A 14539-nucleotide genomic window follows, 5' to 3' on the forward strand; every position below is an offset into this window, starting at 1 on the left:
GAAAATAAATAGTGACATACAGTGATGCGCCATAAGGGACATCATAAAGCGCTATATAACCCAATATCTTTATTTTAAAGATTTGCTTACAAAAAAGTTTCTCCCTTCACTCTTCTTAGGAGAAAAAGAAAATCTCAGATCAGAACGTCTTATTGGAAGGCCAGCACCAATCCCAAGAGGAGTACATCAAACAGCTCCATACGGACATGGAGGAACTCCAGCAGCAGTTTGAGAGAGTGCGTACCAGCGGCGAAGGAGAGGCGGCTCAAGACGAGGTGGTAGAGAAGCGTAGAGATAGTGGTGTGGGGAGCGGGGACACCAGGGGTGACGCGAAACTCAGGTCGTGGATACCATTCTTGAAGAGGGGTGAGTAGGTAGTAAGGAAAGACGAGATTTGTGGAGAAAGAAAAAAAATTGCACAGAGAAGGTAGTAAGGAAAGAGGAGATGTGTGGAAAACAAAATGGCACAGTGAAAACTTGAAACAGTTGTAAAATATATTTGGATTCATTCGAGTGGGATTCAAACTCTCGACCTTTGCCTTTTTAGAGCAATGCCTCACTACAGGAGCAATTAGCTTACCTGGAGGTGGCTAAATCCTAGAGCAGCGGGTACTACATCAATTTGACATGTATTGAAGCATTTTGAAAATTACTGAATTAGGAATAAGGAAGCTTTGTCTGGTTTAGTTTGTTATAATTGTTAATTAATAAACACCTTGGACAGTTTCCAGTCTCTGATTGGTCAAAACCCGATCATGTGGGGATGTATTAAGGGATGATAAAGGACCGGCTTTGGAAAATAGCGAATAAAGGGCCCCTAAACTAGCATAGGTTGTGTAAAACTAATTTGCGCTTTGCACTGTATCACATGCTTAGTTTCATTCAACTTCGGGCACATGGGCGTTCGCGCTGAAAATGTATCAATTTTGATGTAATGTCCATGTATGAAGCAACTTTTAGAAGAAAACTGGTCACAAACGAGACATATGACATGGCATTTTTCAGGAATGTTCACGTTCGTCAAATCTCATCCATGCTATTGGTGCTTTTCTTTAAAACGGTAGATGTACTTATATGTAAATCTTCTCAGTAGCTGTTGAGATATCATTCTAGTACACCAGGGAATTCCCAAAATGAAAATGTAGTTCAAACCAAATCTGTGAATCAGTCCTTAAAGCTCCCTGCATACATAAAGACCCAAACCAAGCCAAAATATGGCAAGCGCTGTCTGACAATCTCCCAATCCTCCTGTGTTTGATCACTCTAATATGAGATTTAAAATGTCCACCAATACCGAGAACCAAGATCTGATCAGATCTTCCCCCTAATCCTCCATTTCCTGTCCTCTTTGGTGAATCTGTCAACGAAACCACAAAGTGCAAATATAATTTGTTTATTGATAGCCCTTCGTTGAGTAAAAGAGATAGTAGTCAGAGATAGTAGTCTGGGCAGGATGGTTTTGATGTCGATGTCTAATTCTCTAGAGTGCATTTGGGAGGGGGGGGGGGGCTTCGTCACATAATACTATGATATTTAGATGCATCTTCTTTGTCAATGTCTAAAGAGAACAGGGAGAACAATTTGACTTTGTTTCTCTCAAGACTTCCTTTTATTTATTGTGTCAAAATCAAATCAAATTAAGTCAGTTAACTCAAGATTAAAGCAACTTAGAAGTAATATAAAAGTATATAGGCAACAGCTACTTCTTCTTTTTTAAAACTATGCATTTTTTTAGTATAAAATTATCCTCTTTTTTGTATGGAAACTACAATGTTCCATTTGATAATAATAACAACAATAAAAGGCATTTATGTAGCGCCCTTAACCCAAAGGCGCTTCACAGAGGTTAAAAATATTAAGCAAGTTAAGAACAATACTGGACAATTTAAGATAAACAGATTAAGAATGCTTACGAAAATTACAAACGACCATGTTGAAATAATTTTTAAAATAATTATGATCAAATCAGGCATATCAAAATAATTTTGAAATACCGTAAATGTAAAATTTGCAAATGTCATTCTTATTGTTCATGTTAAAACCTCAGGCCATTAACTATTTGTTGCAATTTTATTTCAATGAAAACTGCACTGGTCCATATAATGTTATACATATGCAACTCTTCGAAAACACCAAAAGTCAACAAGTGGATTTATTTTTGTTTGTCCCTTAAAAGAGATCTGTTGTGTCGATAAGTTAAAAGATGGATGACCAAACGAAATACAAATCTTCGAATCAGAGGTGATAAATTGTCTGTTAACATGTAAATTGTCTTAGACATGACTCGACTGATCAAATATCCCTGATACTATCTTCAGCCTCATTGAAAACATTAAGTGGGAAGGAAGTGAAGTCTAAACAAAGTTGAAAGAGAACTGATAAAAAATCTCGGATGAGACCCTGTGCGTACTGAGAGAGTTCTCTCGAAGTTACGAATGAAATCGTTCTCCCGAGTTTGAACTGTCAGTGGGAAGGAAGTCAAGTCCAACCTAAGTTGAAACAGAACTGACAAAAATTTAAGCATCTCGGATGTGACCAGGTGCGAACTGAAAAGAGCCCTGTCGAAATGACATATGGAAACTTTCTCCCGATTTGAAACTTTTAGTCAGAAGGAAGTCAAGTCTAAACAAAGTCGAAACAGAACTGATAAAATTCAAGCATCTCGGATGAGACCCGGTGCGAAGTGACAGAGTGCTCCCGGAATGAAGAAGGGAATCTTTCTCCTGCATCAGTGGGAAGGAAGTTAAGTCAAAACAAAGTTTAAAAACAGAACTAAAAATGTTAGCATCTCGGATGAGACCCGAATTGAATTTTTCATCGGGGGAAGGAAATCCTCTTTTGCTAGAAGAATCTTCAGGATGTAAATGGGTACAAGACAGTGACATTAAGATGATTCTGATTTCCTTACAGAGCGAAGTGACTCATCGGGAAAGAGCACCTCCTCCTCGAGAAGACGATCGGGATCTGAGGGGACGCAAACAGCCGTCAAAGTAAAGGTAACTGGCAGGGCACAAGTGGGGGTGGGGGGATGGGGGGAGGTTTCAAAAGACCACAGGGCTTTTGTTTACTTCAGCCGATTTCACAAAACGCTAGGATTAATTCTATCTCGAGACTGGTCCTAATGTAGCGTAGTTTGTCACAACCACTGAAAGACACTGGACACTATTGGTAGTTGTCAAAGCCTAGTCTTCACAGTTGGTGTGTCTCAACATATGCATAAAATAACAAACCTGTGAAAATTTGAGCTCAATCGGTCGTCTGAGTTGCGAGATATTATTGAAAGAAAAAAACACCCTTGTCGCACCATGGTCACACAAAGTTGTGTGCTTTCAGATGCTTGATTTCGAGACCTCAAATTCTAAATCTTGAGGTCTCGAAATCAAATTTGTTGAAAGTTACTTCTTTCTCGAAACAACTACGTCACTTCAGAGGGAGGTGTTTCTCACAATGTTTTTTACTATGAACCTCTCCCCATTACTGTAATCTAGAAAGGATTTTTTATAATAATTATTTTGAGTAATTACCAATAGTGTCCACTGCCTTTGAAATGGTTAACAATAGTTTAATTTAATTTAATTTAATTGTTGCACGTTGTTTGCAATGGTGTTTTAGTGTAAACTAGAGGATTGAAATAAATAAACCCTTCCGTAAACCCAGTGATGTATTATATATCCCTTTTATTGAACCCAAGCTCTTTTCATCTGCTTTACAGAAAGGCGTCACTGAATGAAAGATAAAATATCTTCAAACTTTGTCTCTAACCTAACTCGAAGATCGTCGCTGCAAAGATTCTCACTGTCATAATCAACCCTGCCATTGGTACTGGAGAAACTGGGAACCCGTTTTAACAACCGTCTCTCTCTCTCCAGCCGCTCTCAAGTACCAACAAGAACCTCCTACTTCCTCTGAATATCTGCAATTTTCCTCAAAGTCCCCTCCAGTTATTCTGAACGGCCAGCTCCCCATTTTTCAACTATTTATTTTTAAATATAAAAAATAGTCTGCCGAAGTACATTTCTACCTCAGTCTTGTGCTAGATTTACACAAAAGTGCCTTTCTCCATTTGTCGAGTCGTGCTTATAGTTTGACCGGATGAGTGTTGAGTCATGTTTATGAAACCGTGGCCAGTTCTTCCTTTTGTGCCTTTTCTGGACGTGACTTCAACAGATTGATTTTTAGATTCATGTTGAGCGAGGGCGCCCTTCTGAACTTGAATGGCTGTCATCAAAACATAAAGTCTGAGTTTGGCTACAACTGTGGCTTGTTTGTTGCATCTGGTCTGTACGTAACATGGCTGATGAAATCAATAGCCACAAGCCACAAAGCTTTGGCTGTGGCTAGCTCACCAACTAAATCTGTTCTAATTGAGTCGGGATGAATTTGTTAATGCCAACATAATGTATCAGCATTTCAGGCATGAAATTCTTCCTACTTTAGTCTGGTTTACGATTTTGTTTGCCATTGGGAAAAATCTGGGGAAAAACTTTTGTAAAATAGCCTGAAAAGTCTAGTGAAGCCTACATCATGCATACATGTACATGGATGTACCATATTCCTTGCTCGATGGATGTACTAAATCAAGTTTTCCTACTTTTTTCAAAGGACCAAAAATCACGCCTGGCATTTGAGTTTTGTGGAAATGAATCAAGTTATGAATTATCTGTTGAATGGGGTAAATATGAAACAGCATTTTTTGTTGGCAAAGCTGCTTCTACTTGCATCAATATGAAGTACAACATCACTAATGGTATGGAAAGGTTTGCGGTAACACCATGTAATGACTATCTCTAAATGAGTTTGGGTGGTTCTGAAAAGAACCATTGGTTTCAACTAATGGTGACAAAACTGCCACTGATAGTTTGCATAGTCTCTTTGAATCAAGATAAGGTAAATCAATTATAGCGGTTGTTAAACTACTACTTCTAGTTGATCGCACACTCTTTAAGTCCAGGGCCCAGTTTCATGGCTCTGCTTACTGCGAAAATCTTGACTTACAGCGTGTGGAATCATGTGCTCCACAGTAAGCACAGGGTACGGCAGTAAGCGGAGTTATGAAATGGGCCCAGATAAGGTACAGCATTTGTAAATGTGGATACATTTAGGCCAGTGGTGTATGCACTCAGTTCTAATATTGAAAAACAATTCCAGCATTGGTAACGCTCTGTATGGGTCAAGCGCACAGCCCCCCCCCCCCCCCCCCACCCTTTTTATTTTATTTACTAAAGACAAGATGTGGAAAGAAAATTTATCAAGTCCTGTTGACATTTTGAGTTTTGAGTTTTTTTGTTTTTTTTGTGTTTTTTTTAATTTTAGTATTATATATAAATCTTCCACTTAGTTTGAAAGGTATTAATGCAGTTTGGTGACATTGGGGAATGGGAAGCAATGGAAAATGGTTATCTGCAAGAATGTTTCTAAGACGTTGTTCTTCCAAGTAATCTATCAAGACTGCTCTAAATTTTCCCCAGTTTCTTCTTTTGTATCGTAAAAGAATTACAGCTCTTTGAAATTGGGACCCTAATAATTTAAACTATTAACAGTCTTTGGAATGCTGTATTGATGCTGTGACAGAAAAAAAAAAAAACATTCATGGAACAATTTTGAACCATTTGGGGGTGTTTTGTAGAAGAACAAAAACATTCAACTTGGTTCTGATATATTTTGATCTTTTATCATATACTTATATCTATTTTTGTACAAATGCAGACTGTGTTTTCTCTATGCAAGCATCATGCAATAGACTGCAAAAAAAAAAAGCAGCAAAACATAGGGGGGAAATATTTGTACAATGTGCTTTAGTTTTTTTACACATTTAAAAACTGCCCGTGTTTGCTGTTAAAAAACTTCTAAATTGTTTTTATATTTGGTAGGGTACATTCAACAAGTGATTCATTTGTCATCTTAGTTTTCATTTGTTTAATTTAATTCAGATACAAATTATAGATAGTCGCTTATTTTTTATTATTTTTTTATTTTTATTATTTACCTTTTGTTTATTTGGTTCATGGTTTTTATTTTTGTTTTCTTTGAAGAAATCTTGGAAGCGAATGAATCAAAGATGATGAAAAGGGCTGAACAAACTGAGGGCATACAGAGTCCGCCTGTGTTATTTAAAAAATGTGCCTTAATACAATACAATACAAAAAAAATTAATGTAAAAAAAACAAACCTTATTGTGCTATTAATAATAAATGTTTACTAGGCTTCCATGAATATACCTTGCTGTTTTTTTACTGGCGAGATTTTTTTATGAGCTTAATCAGGTTGATGTAGAAAGTAGATCGAAAGAGAGAATAGTTCGTGGTGTTTTTTTTTCCACCCACTTTAAACGGAAGTTCAGTATCACTAGTAGTAAATTAAGTGTTGTTTTGTCTACACTTTGGGTGAAAGGTAGGGGTCATTCTGAATTCATTCAAAACGTTTTGTCATTCAGAATTTGCTGTCAGAATTTGTTTGGTAAAAATAGGTATGTATTGGGTTACCTACAATGAGAACAAAGCAGGAGTATACGTGAGATGGGGTTGGGTTTAAACAAAAAATTAGGGATCAGAAAGGTAAATTGTTGTAAATTTCTTTTTCAGTTGAGGTGGCACAAAATTATTGACATACAAAGCAACAAATTATAATGCACACCAACAAGAAACTATCGGCTAGCAGTCCAACTGGCTGACCAGCAATTATTAGGAATAACAATAATATGTCTGGTTTTCTTGAAGAAGCTTTTGCTGAAAAGAGTTGAAACTGAAGAATTTCTCGACATTTACCAGGATTCCTATAAATACAAGACAATTTGTAGACATTTAACCCAAGATGTATGGTCCTTTGAGGACGAATTTCATCTAGGAATCTTAATGTCTAGCAGCTCTGTTTTGGGGTCTTAAACAAAGGTAAATGTGTTCTAGAAGAGAGAAAACAAACTCAACTGTAGGACTTGTTTATACATGCAACTGTTTCGGATCAGACAAAATATCAATTAACGATGTTCATGCGTGACCATTACAACATTTCTTAGCAGTTTTATTTATTAAACTAGAGAAAAACATCCAGAAATGTGTAGTCTGTTTGGGGTGCATTTCCAAAAGGATTCTCTGTATCTCCATAATAATTTATTGTATGCAGATTATTTTTTTGTGACAATTTTTGTTTGTCATCCAAAATCTATTCCTAAACACTGCCTTGATTTAATTAATTTATATTAATTATCAAGTTTTCTGATGCTAGAGCTTTCAAGAAAATAAGGTTTTTTTTATTACTTCTACCACTCAACCTTTCGTCTTTTTATTTATAAATCCACTAAGTGCAGGAAAGTAATTGGTGTCTCCCCCCTAATGTTTCACTTAATTGTTGAACTGAAATTAATGTCTAAAATAACCACTGCTAAAGTGTCCCATTTGCGGGAGTCTTAATTTATTAAACCACATCTTGAGGTAATGATTTTATTTTGATGTTTTTGCAGTTTGTATTCAAATAAACATCTTGATGTCAAATATAATTCTGCTTTAGTAATGTAATATAATAATGATCAATTTTATCAAGTTTGCCCCTTCGGGTGCAGGATTTGGTGATTTCTGAGTTGAAAGAATATGCATTTGTGATGTCTGTGAATGTGGAAAAACATTTTTGTGGGGTTGGGTTGGGGTTCTGTCGAGCCCATCAAAATAATCATGTTGATGGAGGTTGCATTTGATTGATTAATTTCTGAAGTCACAATTTTGATAGTAAAGGTATACTTCTGCGACTATGAGAAATATACTATTATGTTTGGGTTTGGTTTTTTTTCGTTTTTTCTTGTAGCTCTCCTGCTAGAAGTTTTGTCTAACACAAGTGTTTTAAACAATTCCTGAACATTTCAGGATATACATGCATTTTGTATAGTGTAGTAGTTATTCATATTTAATTGGTTTAAAGACACTAATTGTTAATAATTATGGATGATTTTTCCATCTAGTATAATATTATGTAATATCAAGTTAACTTGGTGAAGAACACCTTATTTCTTCAAATGTATGTTGTTGTTTTTTCTACAGAACTATATTCACATTAATAGAGTAAGGATCATCACACTAATGTTGTTTTTGTCATGTATTTATGCTGAAACTTAATGAACAATGTTTAATTACTTACCTATAGATTCTAATGACTTGTGTATACAATTGTATCATTAAAAAAATGCAAAATTTAATGAACTGCTTCTTGTTTCGTTGTTTTAAATTGATGAAGTTAGAAATTTATAGTCTAGATTGTTGTTTGTAAGGAAACTGCACCATGCAAGGAATTTCAATGAGATGCAACACATAGGGTGCGTTCGTTTAGCTTCCCTGGGTCGACCCCGGTACGTTCGAATAGCTTTGACGTCATTGCAGGGGCTCACCCGGGTCAGCCCCGAGTGCCCTGCTTGTGGAGTGGGTCACTTGAGGGTGACCCGTTGTGCATGTCGTTACCACGAGAGGGTGAGTGTGTTCATTCGATTAGCTCTTGTCGGGGGCTCACCCGAGTGAGCAGCGCGGGGTTGACCCCGTGAAGCTAATCGAACGCACTCATAGAATAAAGCTGTAGGAACGGCTCTTTGTTCTACTACATCTAAATAAGCAATGCAGAAAGAGTTTATGGGTGAGAAGAAGCAGAAAACTTGGATTCGAGCTCAAATGCCTTCTGATAGGAGGAACAGGCATTATTATTCTTCCTACTTAAAGGCAGTGGACACTATTGGTAATTACTCAAAATAATTATTATTATAAAACCTTTCTTGATTACGAGCAATAGGGAGAGGATGATGGTATAAAACATTGTGAGAAACGGCTCCCTCTTAAGTGACACAGTTTTCGAGAAAGAAGTAATTTTCCACGAATTTGATTTTGAGACCTAAAGTTTAGAATTTGAGGTCTCGAAATCAAGCATCTGAAAGCACACAACTTTGTGTGACCAGGGTGTTTTGTTCTCTCTTTAATATCTCGTAACTACAACAACCGATTCAGCTCAAATTTTCGCAGGTTTGTTATTTTATGCAGATGTTGAGATACACCAAGTGAGAAGACTGGTCTTTGACAATTACCAATAGTGTCCACTGTCTTTAAGTCTGAATTCTGATTTTTTATTATTTTTTATTTTGCCCTTGCAAAAAAATGTGATTAAAGGCCGTGGAAAAATGGGGAAAAATTTGATTAAATAGCTTGAATCCATTAATGTCTGCAGCATGTGAACATGCTGGTCAGCCCTTGTACTCCAGTCATTGCTCCTACTTTTCCAAGGTACAAATATCATGGGGAGAGTAAATCATACACACTAGAAATTTACCCTAATTTAAATAGCAAATAATAAACCACAAGGGAAACTGACTGGGTACATTTTTAAATGATTTAGGATTGAACAAAGAAAAATTGACTAGAGCGGGATTTGAACCAACGACCTCCGGTTTAACGTGCCGGCGCTCTACCAACTGAGCTATCTAGCCCTATGTTGGTGGTCTCCCAATTTTGTCAATATCTTTGTTCGGGGGTGCCTGTCAGAAGCCATTAAACCGCAAACTGCAGTGTAGCCAGGGATCACACCCGGGTAACGATACAACCTGGGAAGCGGCAGACAGGGGATCACCTTAAGGGGATGCGACTTTTTATATCAGATATCAAATAATAAACCACAAGGGAAACTGACTGGGTACATTTTTAAATGATTTAGGATTGTACAAAGAAAAATTGACTAGAGCGGGATTTGAACCAACGACCTCCGGTTTATCGTGCCGGCGCTCTACCAACTGAGCTATCTAGCCCTATGTTGGTGGTGTCCCAATTTTGTCAATATCTTTGTTCGGGGGTGCCTGTCAGAAGCCATTAAACCGCAAACTGCCGTGTAGCCAGGGATCACACCCGGGTAACGATACAACCTGGGAAGCGGCAGACAGGGGATCACCTTAAGGGGATGCAACTTTTTATATCAGATATCAAAACATAAACCACAAGGGAAACTGACTGGGTAATTTAAATAGGTTAAACTGAGCTTAAAAGCAAGAAATTTAACCACGTAAAGCCAATCAAAATCTTTCAAAATTGATTAAAGGTTTTGGAAATGGATTGGTTGCAAGTTTTATTTCGTTTGTTTGTCAAGTTTTACTCCACTAACTTCTGGGTGTTTTATTTTTTGTGCACAGCGCCATCTTGTGGAGCGGGGAGGTCAGGTAAAAGATACCAGACAAAATGTAATCTAGTTCCCGAGTACATTATGTGTAAAATAAAGCACTGGTAACAATAGTCGGGTCGCGTTCTCGGTGAATAATTTCACCCGCGTGAAAACCAACAAATTTCGAGCTCGTAGGTTGGCACTTAAATTGTCGTCCGCGGAGAAATCGCTAAGCTACGGTGTAATAGACACTTAAATTCCACCGCGTTTATGGAACAATGATTTCAACTCATATACTTTGACCGGCACGTACATATTCCAGGAGATATTTTATGAAAAAGGTGATTCTAGGGACCACAATTCGGCCAAATAATGCTTTTGGTTGGAACGAGTAATGGATTTAGATCAAAGTGCCGCGCCGAAGCAGCTAGTTTTTGCCAAGGTAAGATTACATTGAAATCACTCACTTGGTTGGTATCTGATTAGCCGCATCAATTGTGCAAATACGCTGGACTCCCTTCGCTTCGTACTTGGAGGCCAGCGTTATGTCACTATATGATGCTGGTATCTGGTAGTCCAGTACAATTTTACGAAAGCAAGTTACCAAATTGTTATGTTGTTTTAGATAATAAAGCTGGCAATTTGAGTTTATCGCCGTGCACAAATCTGTTGTATGACTATGAAGAGAAAAAGAAACATGAAAAGGGAATGAGCCAAATTGCCTTTTAGGGTAGGCCAAAATGAATGACCTGTGCCTGGTGTAAGCCAAAATGTATGCTACAGACAGAAAAGGATATTGGGTAATGACAGAATATGAATTAATAGCATAAGATATATAATCATGCCCCAGTGCTAGTAAGACATTTTTGAGGAATTTTTTGCTCTGATGGCATTTCTTGCAATAGTCAGACATTCAATCCTTTTAGCATTCAATCTTGTTGTCATGCAGCTGACATGTCGTGTGTAAAACATGTGCGAACGATCTCCAAAATTCCTAAGTTACTGGTAATTGTTTATAAATCATAGAGTAAAATGTACCTAAAAATTTGGAAAATAAAATACTAATTTTACCTTTTGTAAACGTAAATAAAATGTTCGTAGTTTCTATGGGTGTTTCAATTGAAAACAAGAAAGTAAATGGTACTGGCCATGATTGGCCTAGGGGGGCTTTTCACGCTGAACACAATGACGCTATTCACACCGCACTAAACTAGATCATTTTTGCCAAAGAGCTTGCAAAATAAATATTGTCTCAGCATTGTTGGATTTTACCACTATGAGAGGACAATAACTTCAGATCATAGTAAGAAATCTGACTATTGAAGGACCGGTAAGAATGTCCGGTAAAAAGTCCATGCACCCGTACTAATATTAATTTATTAGTTTTAATTTTCCCTTTCCTGTAATAGGCGGTTAATCTGCTATTGGTTTGGACAATATTATACAAATGCGAAAACATTAAAGGAACACGTTGCCTTGGATCGGTCGAGTTGGTCTTTGAAAAGTGTTTGTAACCGGTTTTTTTATTAAATAAAATGCATATATGGTTAGAAAGATGTTTTAAAAGTAGAATACAATGATCCACACACATTTGCCTTCAAATTGCGTGGTTTTCCTTTTACTTTGCGAACTAACACGGTGTGTCATTTATGGGAGTCAAAAATTTGACTCCCATAAATGGCCGACCGTGTTTGTCGCAAGGTAAAAGGAAAACCACGCAGTTTCGAGTGATACTTGTGTGGATCATTATATTCTACTTAAAAAATATTTTTCTAATCATGCATTTTATTACAAACGGTTACAAACGCTTTTCAAAGACCAACTCGACCGATCCAAGGCAAAGTGTTCCTTTAAATAAAAGAGGACATAAATTATGACTTACACTAAAGTCACAATTATGAGATACTATAATTCTAGCCCACCTTGTCGGGTTATTATGACTCTCTTTTAACATCTTGTCTTATTATAGTCACTACACTCTAAAAACTAAAGAGTTGAATCCAACACTTGCATTAGTTCGGTGAGTGACTACACTTTGAAAGTGTTGGATCCAGCGTTTTGTATGTTAAATCTACCATTTTAAATGTTTGATCCAACGCAAAAAGGGTTAATTCAACAATTTAAGTGTTACTTCAACCTTTTTCCTTTGAATTGTTGGATCAGGTTGACGTAACACTTAAATTGTTGAATTAACCCTTTTTGCATTGGATCAAAAATTTAAAATGCTAGATTTAACATACAAAACGCTGGATCCAACACTTTCAAAGTGTAGTCACTCACCGAACTAATGCAAGTGCTGGATTAAACTCTTTAGTTTTTAGAGTGTAGTAAGACTGATGTTAAAGAAACAATGTGGGCTGTTATTGGTCATAACTATGACTTCATTTTTCAATCTCCAATTGTCCCTTTAACGCTGTTGTAGTCAAATAGAACTCCCATTTTTCCACTCGTTATTACAACAAATACTTATACCGTGGTATTTTTTTGGGTCATAACATGTGATAACAAACAAAATGGCAATTGAAGAAAGCTTGATCTTCTCTTTTACTTGTTAGTTTAGTAAGTAGGCCTACACCAATTATTCTGACTCAAGAAATGATAAACATTTACAAAAAGAATTGTAAGTATTATGTTTTATTCATATCAATGTATTAATCCCCTTCAGAAAAATACATTGGGGGGGGGATTTTAATATTATATTGATTAAAACAAAATACTGATGACTAACTTTATGAGTTAGTTATTATAAGTGACCACACAATCACAAGTGAAATTCTGAAAAAAATGGAGCACTTCTGCGTCCCATATCCATTGAGGCAGTAGCCGAGTTGGATTATTGGAAATTGGACAAAGACCAAATAATATATCAAGGATTGTTATTTTTAGTTATTACATAATTACAAGTGGAATTCTGAGAAAATGGGGGTACTTCTGAGTCCAATATCCTAATCATTTAGTTGAAATATTGGAAATTTGACAAAAGCCAAACATCAAGGACTAATTATTTCTAGTTATTACATAATCAGTGGAATTCTGACAAAATTTTAGCACTTCTGCAAATATGCATCCCATATCCATTAAAGGCACTAAAAACGCTTGATAATGAGTTGTCAAATACCAGTAAATCTCACTTGGTGTATCCCTGTATGCATAAAATAACAATCCTGTGAACATTTGGACTCAATTGGTCATTGAAGTTGCAAGAAAATGCTGAAAGAAATAAACACATTGGTTGTAAAAATTAGTGTGCTTTCAGATGGTAATAATAAAAGGCTTCTGGTCAGAAGTCTTTTATAATTTTAGTGAGAAATTACCTCTTTCTCAAAAATTGCGTTACTCCAGTCGTTTCTCACAATGTTTGAAACTCAAAAGTTGTTATGCTAACAGTTACTTTGAGTGATTACCAATAGTGTCCAGTACCTTTAGAAATGCACCAATAAATATGATATAAGTTTCAGTTTCACTACTACTACTACTAATAAAATATAAATAATGTTGAATTTTCATCTGGGATAAGCCATTGTATTTGTGTTTTAGGCATGCACATTGGTGTATGGGTAAAATGCAAGTGATAATAAAATACTATTTTGTCTGATAACACTTTAAGTTTGCATCTCAAAGTTCTGATTTTGGTCAAGACAGCTTTTCTGAGTTACTTAATTATGAAACCTGTACACAATTTTTTTTTGCTAAGTTATATTTTGATTAATTACCAAACATGTGCAGTGCCTTTAAGGCGGATAGCCACTTTGGACTATTGGAAATTCAACAAAGGCTAAATACTGAGGAATTTGTCTAAAAAAAACTAAGCACATGAAGTTACAAAAGGTTGCAAGTTGCAAACTTGTATGCATCTATCTACACTAGGGAATTGTCTCGCACGGATCGACGGCATATTCCTATGTCGTCAACCCAAATTGGTCTGCTTTGGTATTTTAAACTAAAACATGGTTTTCCAAATCATGGGAGGATGTGGAGGCAAGTGTCTCTTTGCCCTTGATTATTGCCTTTGTGCCCAAGTAGAAATGTGTATTCCCTCTCTAAGATCTGATCTATAAATCCAGGTAAAACTGCTTTGCCTTTATCCCCTTATTTATCCCCTTATTACGTAGACCATATCTTGGTATGAGGACTGGGAGTGCAAGTGGTTCATTGTGGACTTCAGAGTTACTGTTTTCTTAGAAAAATAAATTATGGCTCTGATAATGCAAAGGTTTTGGGTTCGGATTCCACCCGAGTGATAGTGATAGTATACAGTGCTTTTAAGCTTTTAAAGCCATTATACACCTTCGGAACAGAAAACAAAATAAAAGTTCACAGATTTACGAATAACTTACAGGGTTTACAGAAGGTAATGGTGAAAGACTTCTCTCGAAATATTATTCAATGAAATGCTTTACTTTTTGAGAAAACATTAAAACAATTA

The 14539-nt window shown here is 36.4% G+C and overlaps 2 protein-coding genes and 1 non-coding gene across 6 annotated transcripts in view; 2 read left to right on the plus strand and 1 right to left on the minus strand.

Moving 5' to 3' along the window:
* LOC139943821 (uncharacterized) overlaps positions 1-5191 on the plus strand; it is a 113066-nt gene extending 107875 nt beyond the window's left edge. For all 3 annotated transcript variants that reach the window (XM_071940647.1, XM_071940648.1, XM_071940650.1), the window contains 3 exons: positions 120-366; positions 2911-2996; positions 3713-5191. In XM_071940647.1, coding sequence (XP_071796748.1) covers positions 120-366; positions 2911-2996; positions 3713-3730 — 351 coding nt within the window. In that variant the 3' untranslated portion in view covers positions 3731-5191. The remainder of the gene's footprint in view (positions 1-119; positions 367-2910; positions 2997-3712) is intronic.
* A 4502-nt stretch (positions 5192-9693) lies between these two features.
* Positions 9694-9766, minus strand: Trnai-gau (transfer RNA isoleucine (anticodon GAU)). Its single transcript has one exon. It is a non-coding gene; the product is annotated as a tRNA-Ile (tRNA).
* Positions 9767-10321: 555 nt separating this feature from the next.
* The window catches only part of LOC139943828 (regulator of G-protein signaling 9-like), a 78856-nt gene continuing 74638 nt past the window's right edge, over positions 10322-14539 (plus strand). For both annotated transcript variants that reach the window (XR_011786894.1, XM_071940659.1), the window contains exon 1: positions 10322-10555. Coding sequence is in view for 1 of the 2 variants with exons in the window: in XM_071940659.1 (XP_071796760.1) it covers positions 10508-10555 (48 nt within the window). In the remaining variant the exon portion in view is untranslated. The remainder of the gene's footprint in view (positions 10556-14539) is intronic.

This window comes from Asterias amurensis, chromosome 11 (assembly GCF_032118995.1).
Source record: "Asterias amurensis chromosome 11, ASM3211899v1".
Classification (NCBI taxonomy): Eukaryota; Metazoa; Echinodermata; class Asteroidea; order Forcipulatida; family Asteriidae; genus Asterias; species Asterias amurensis.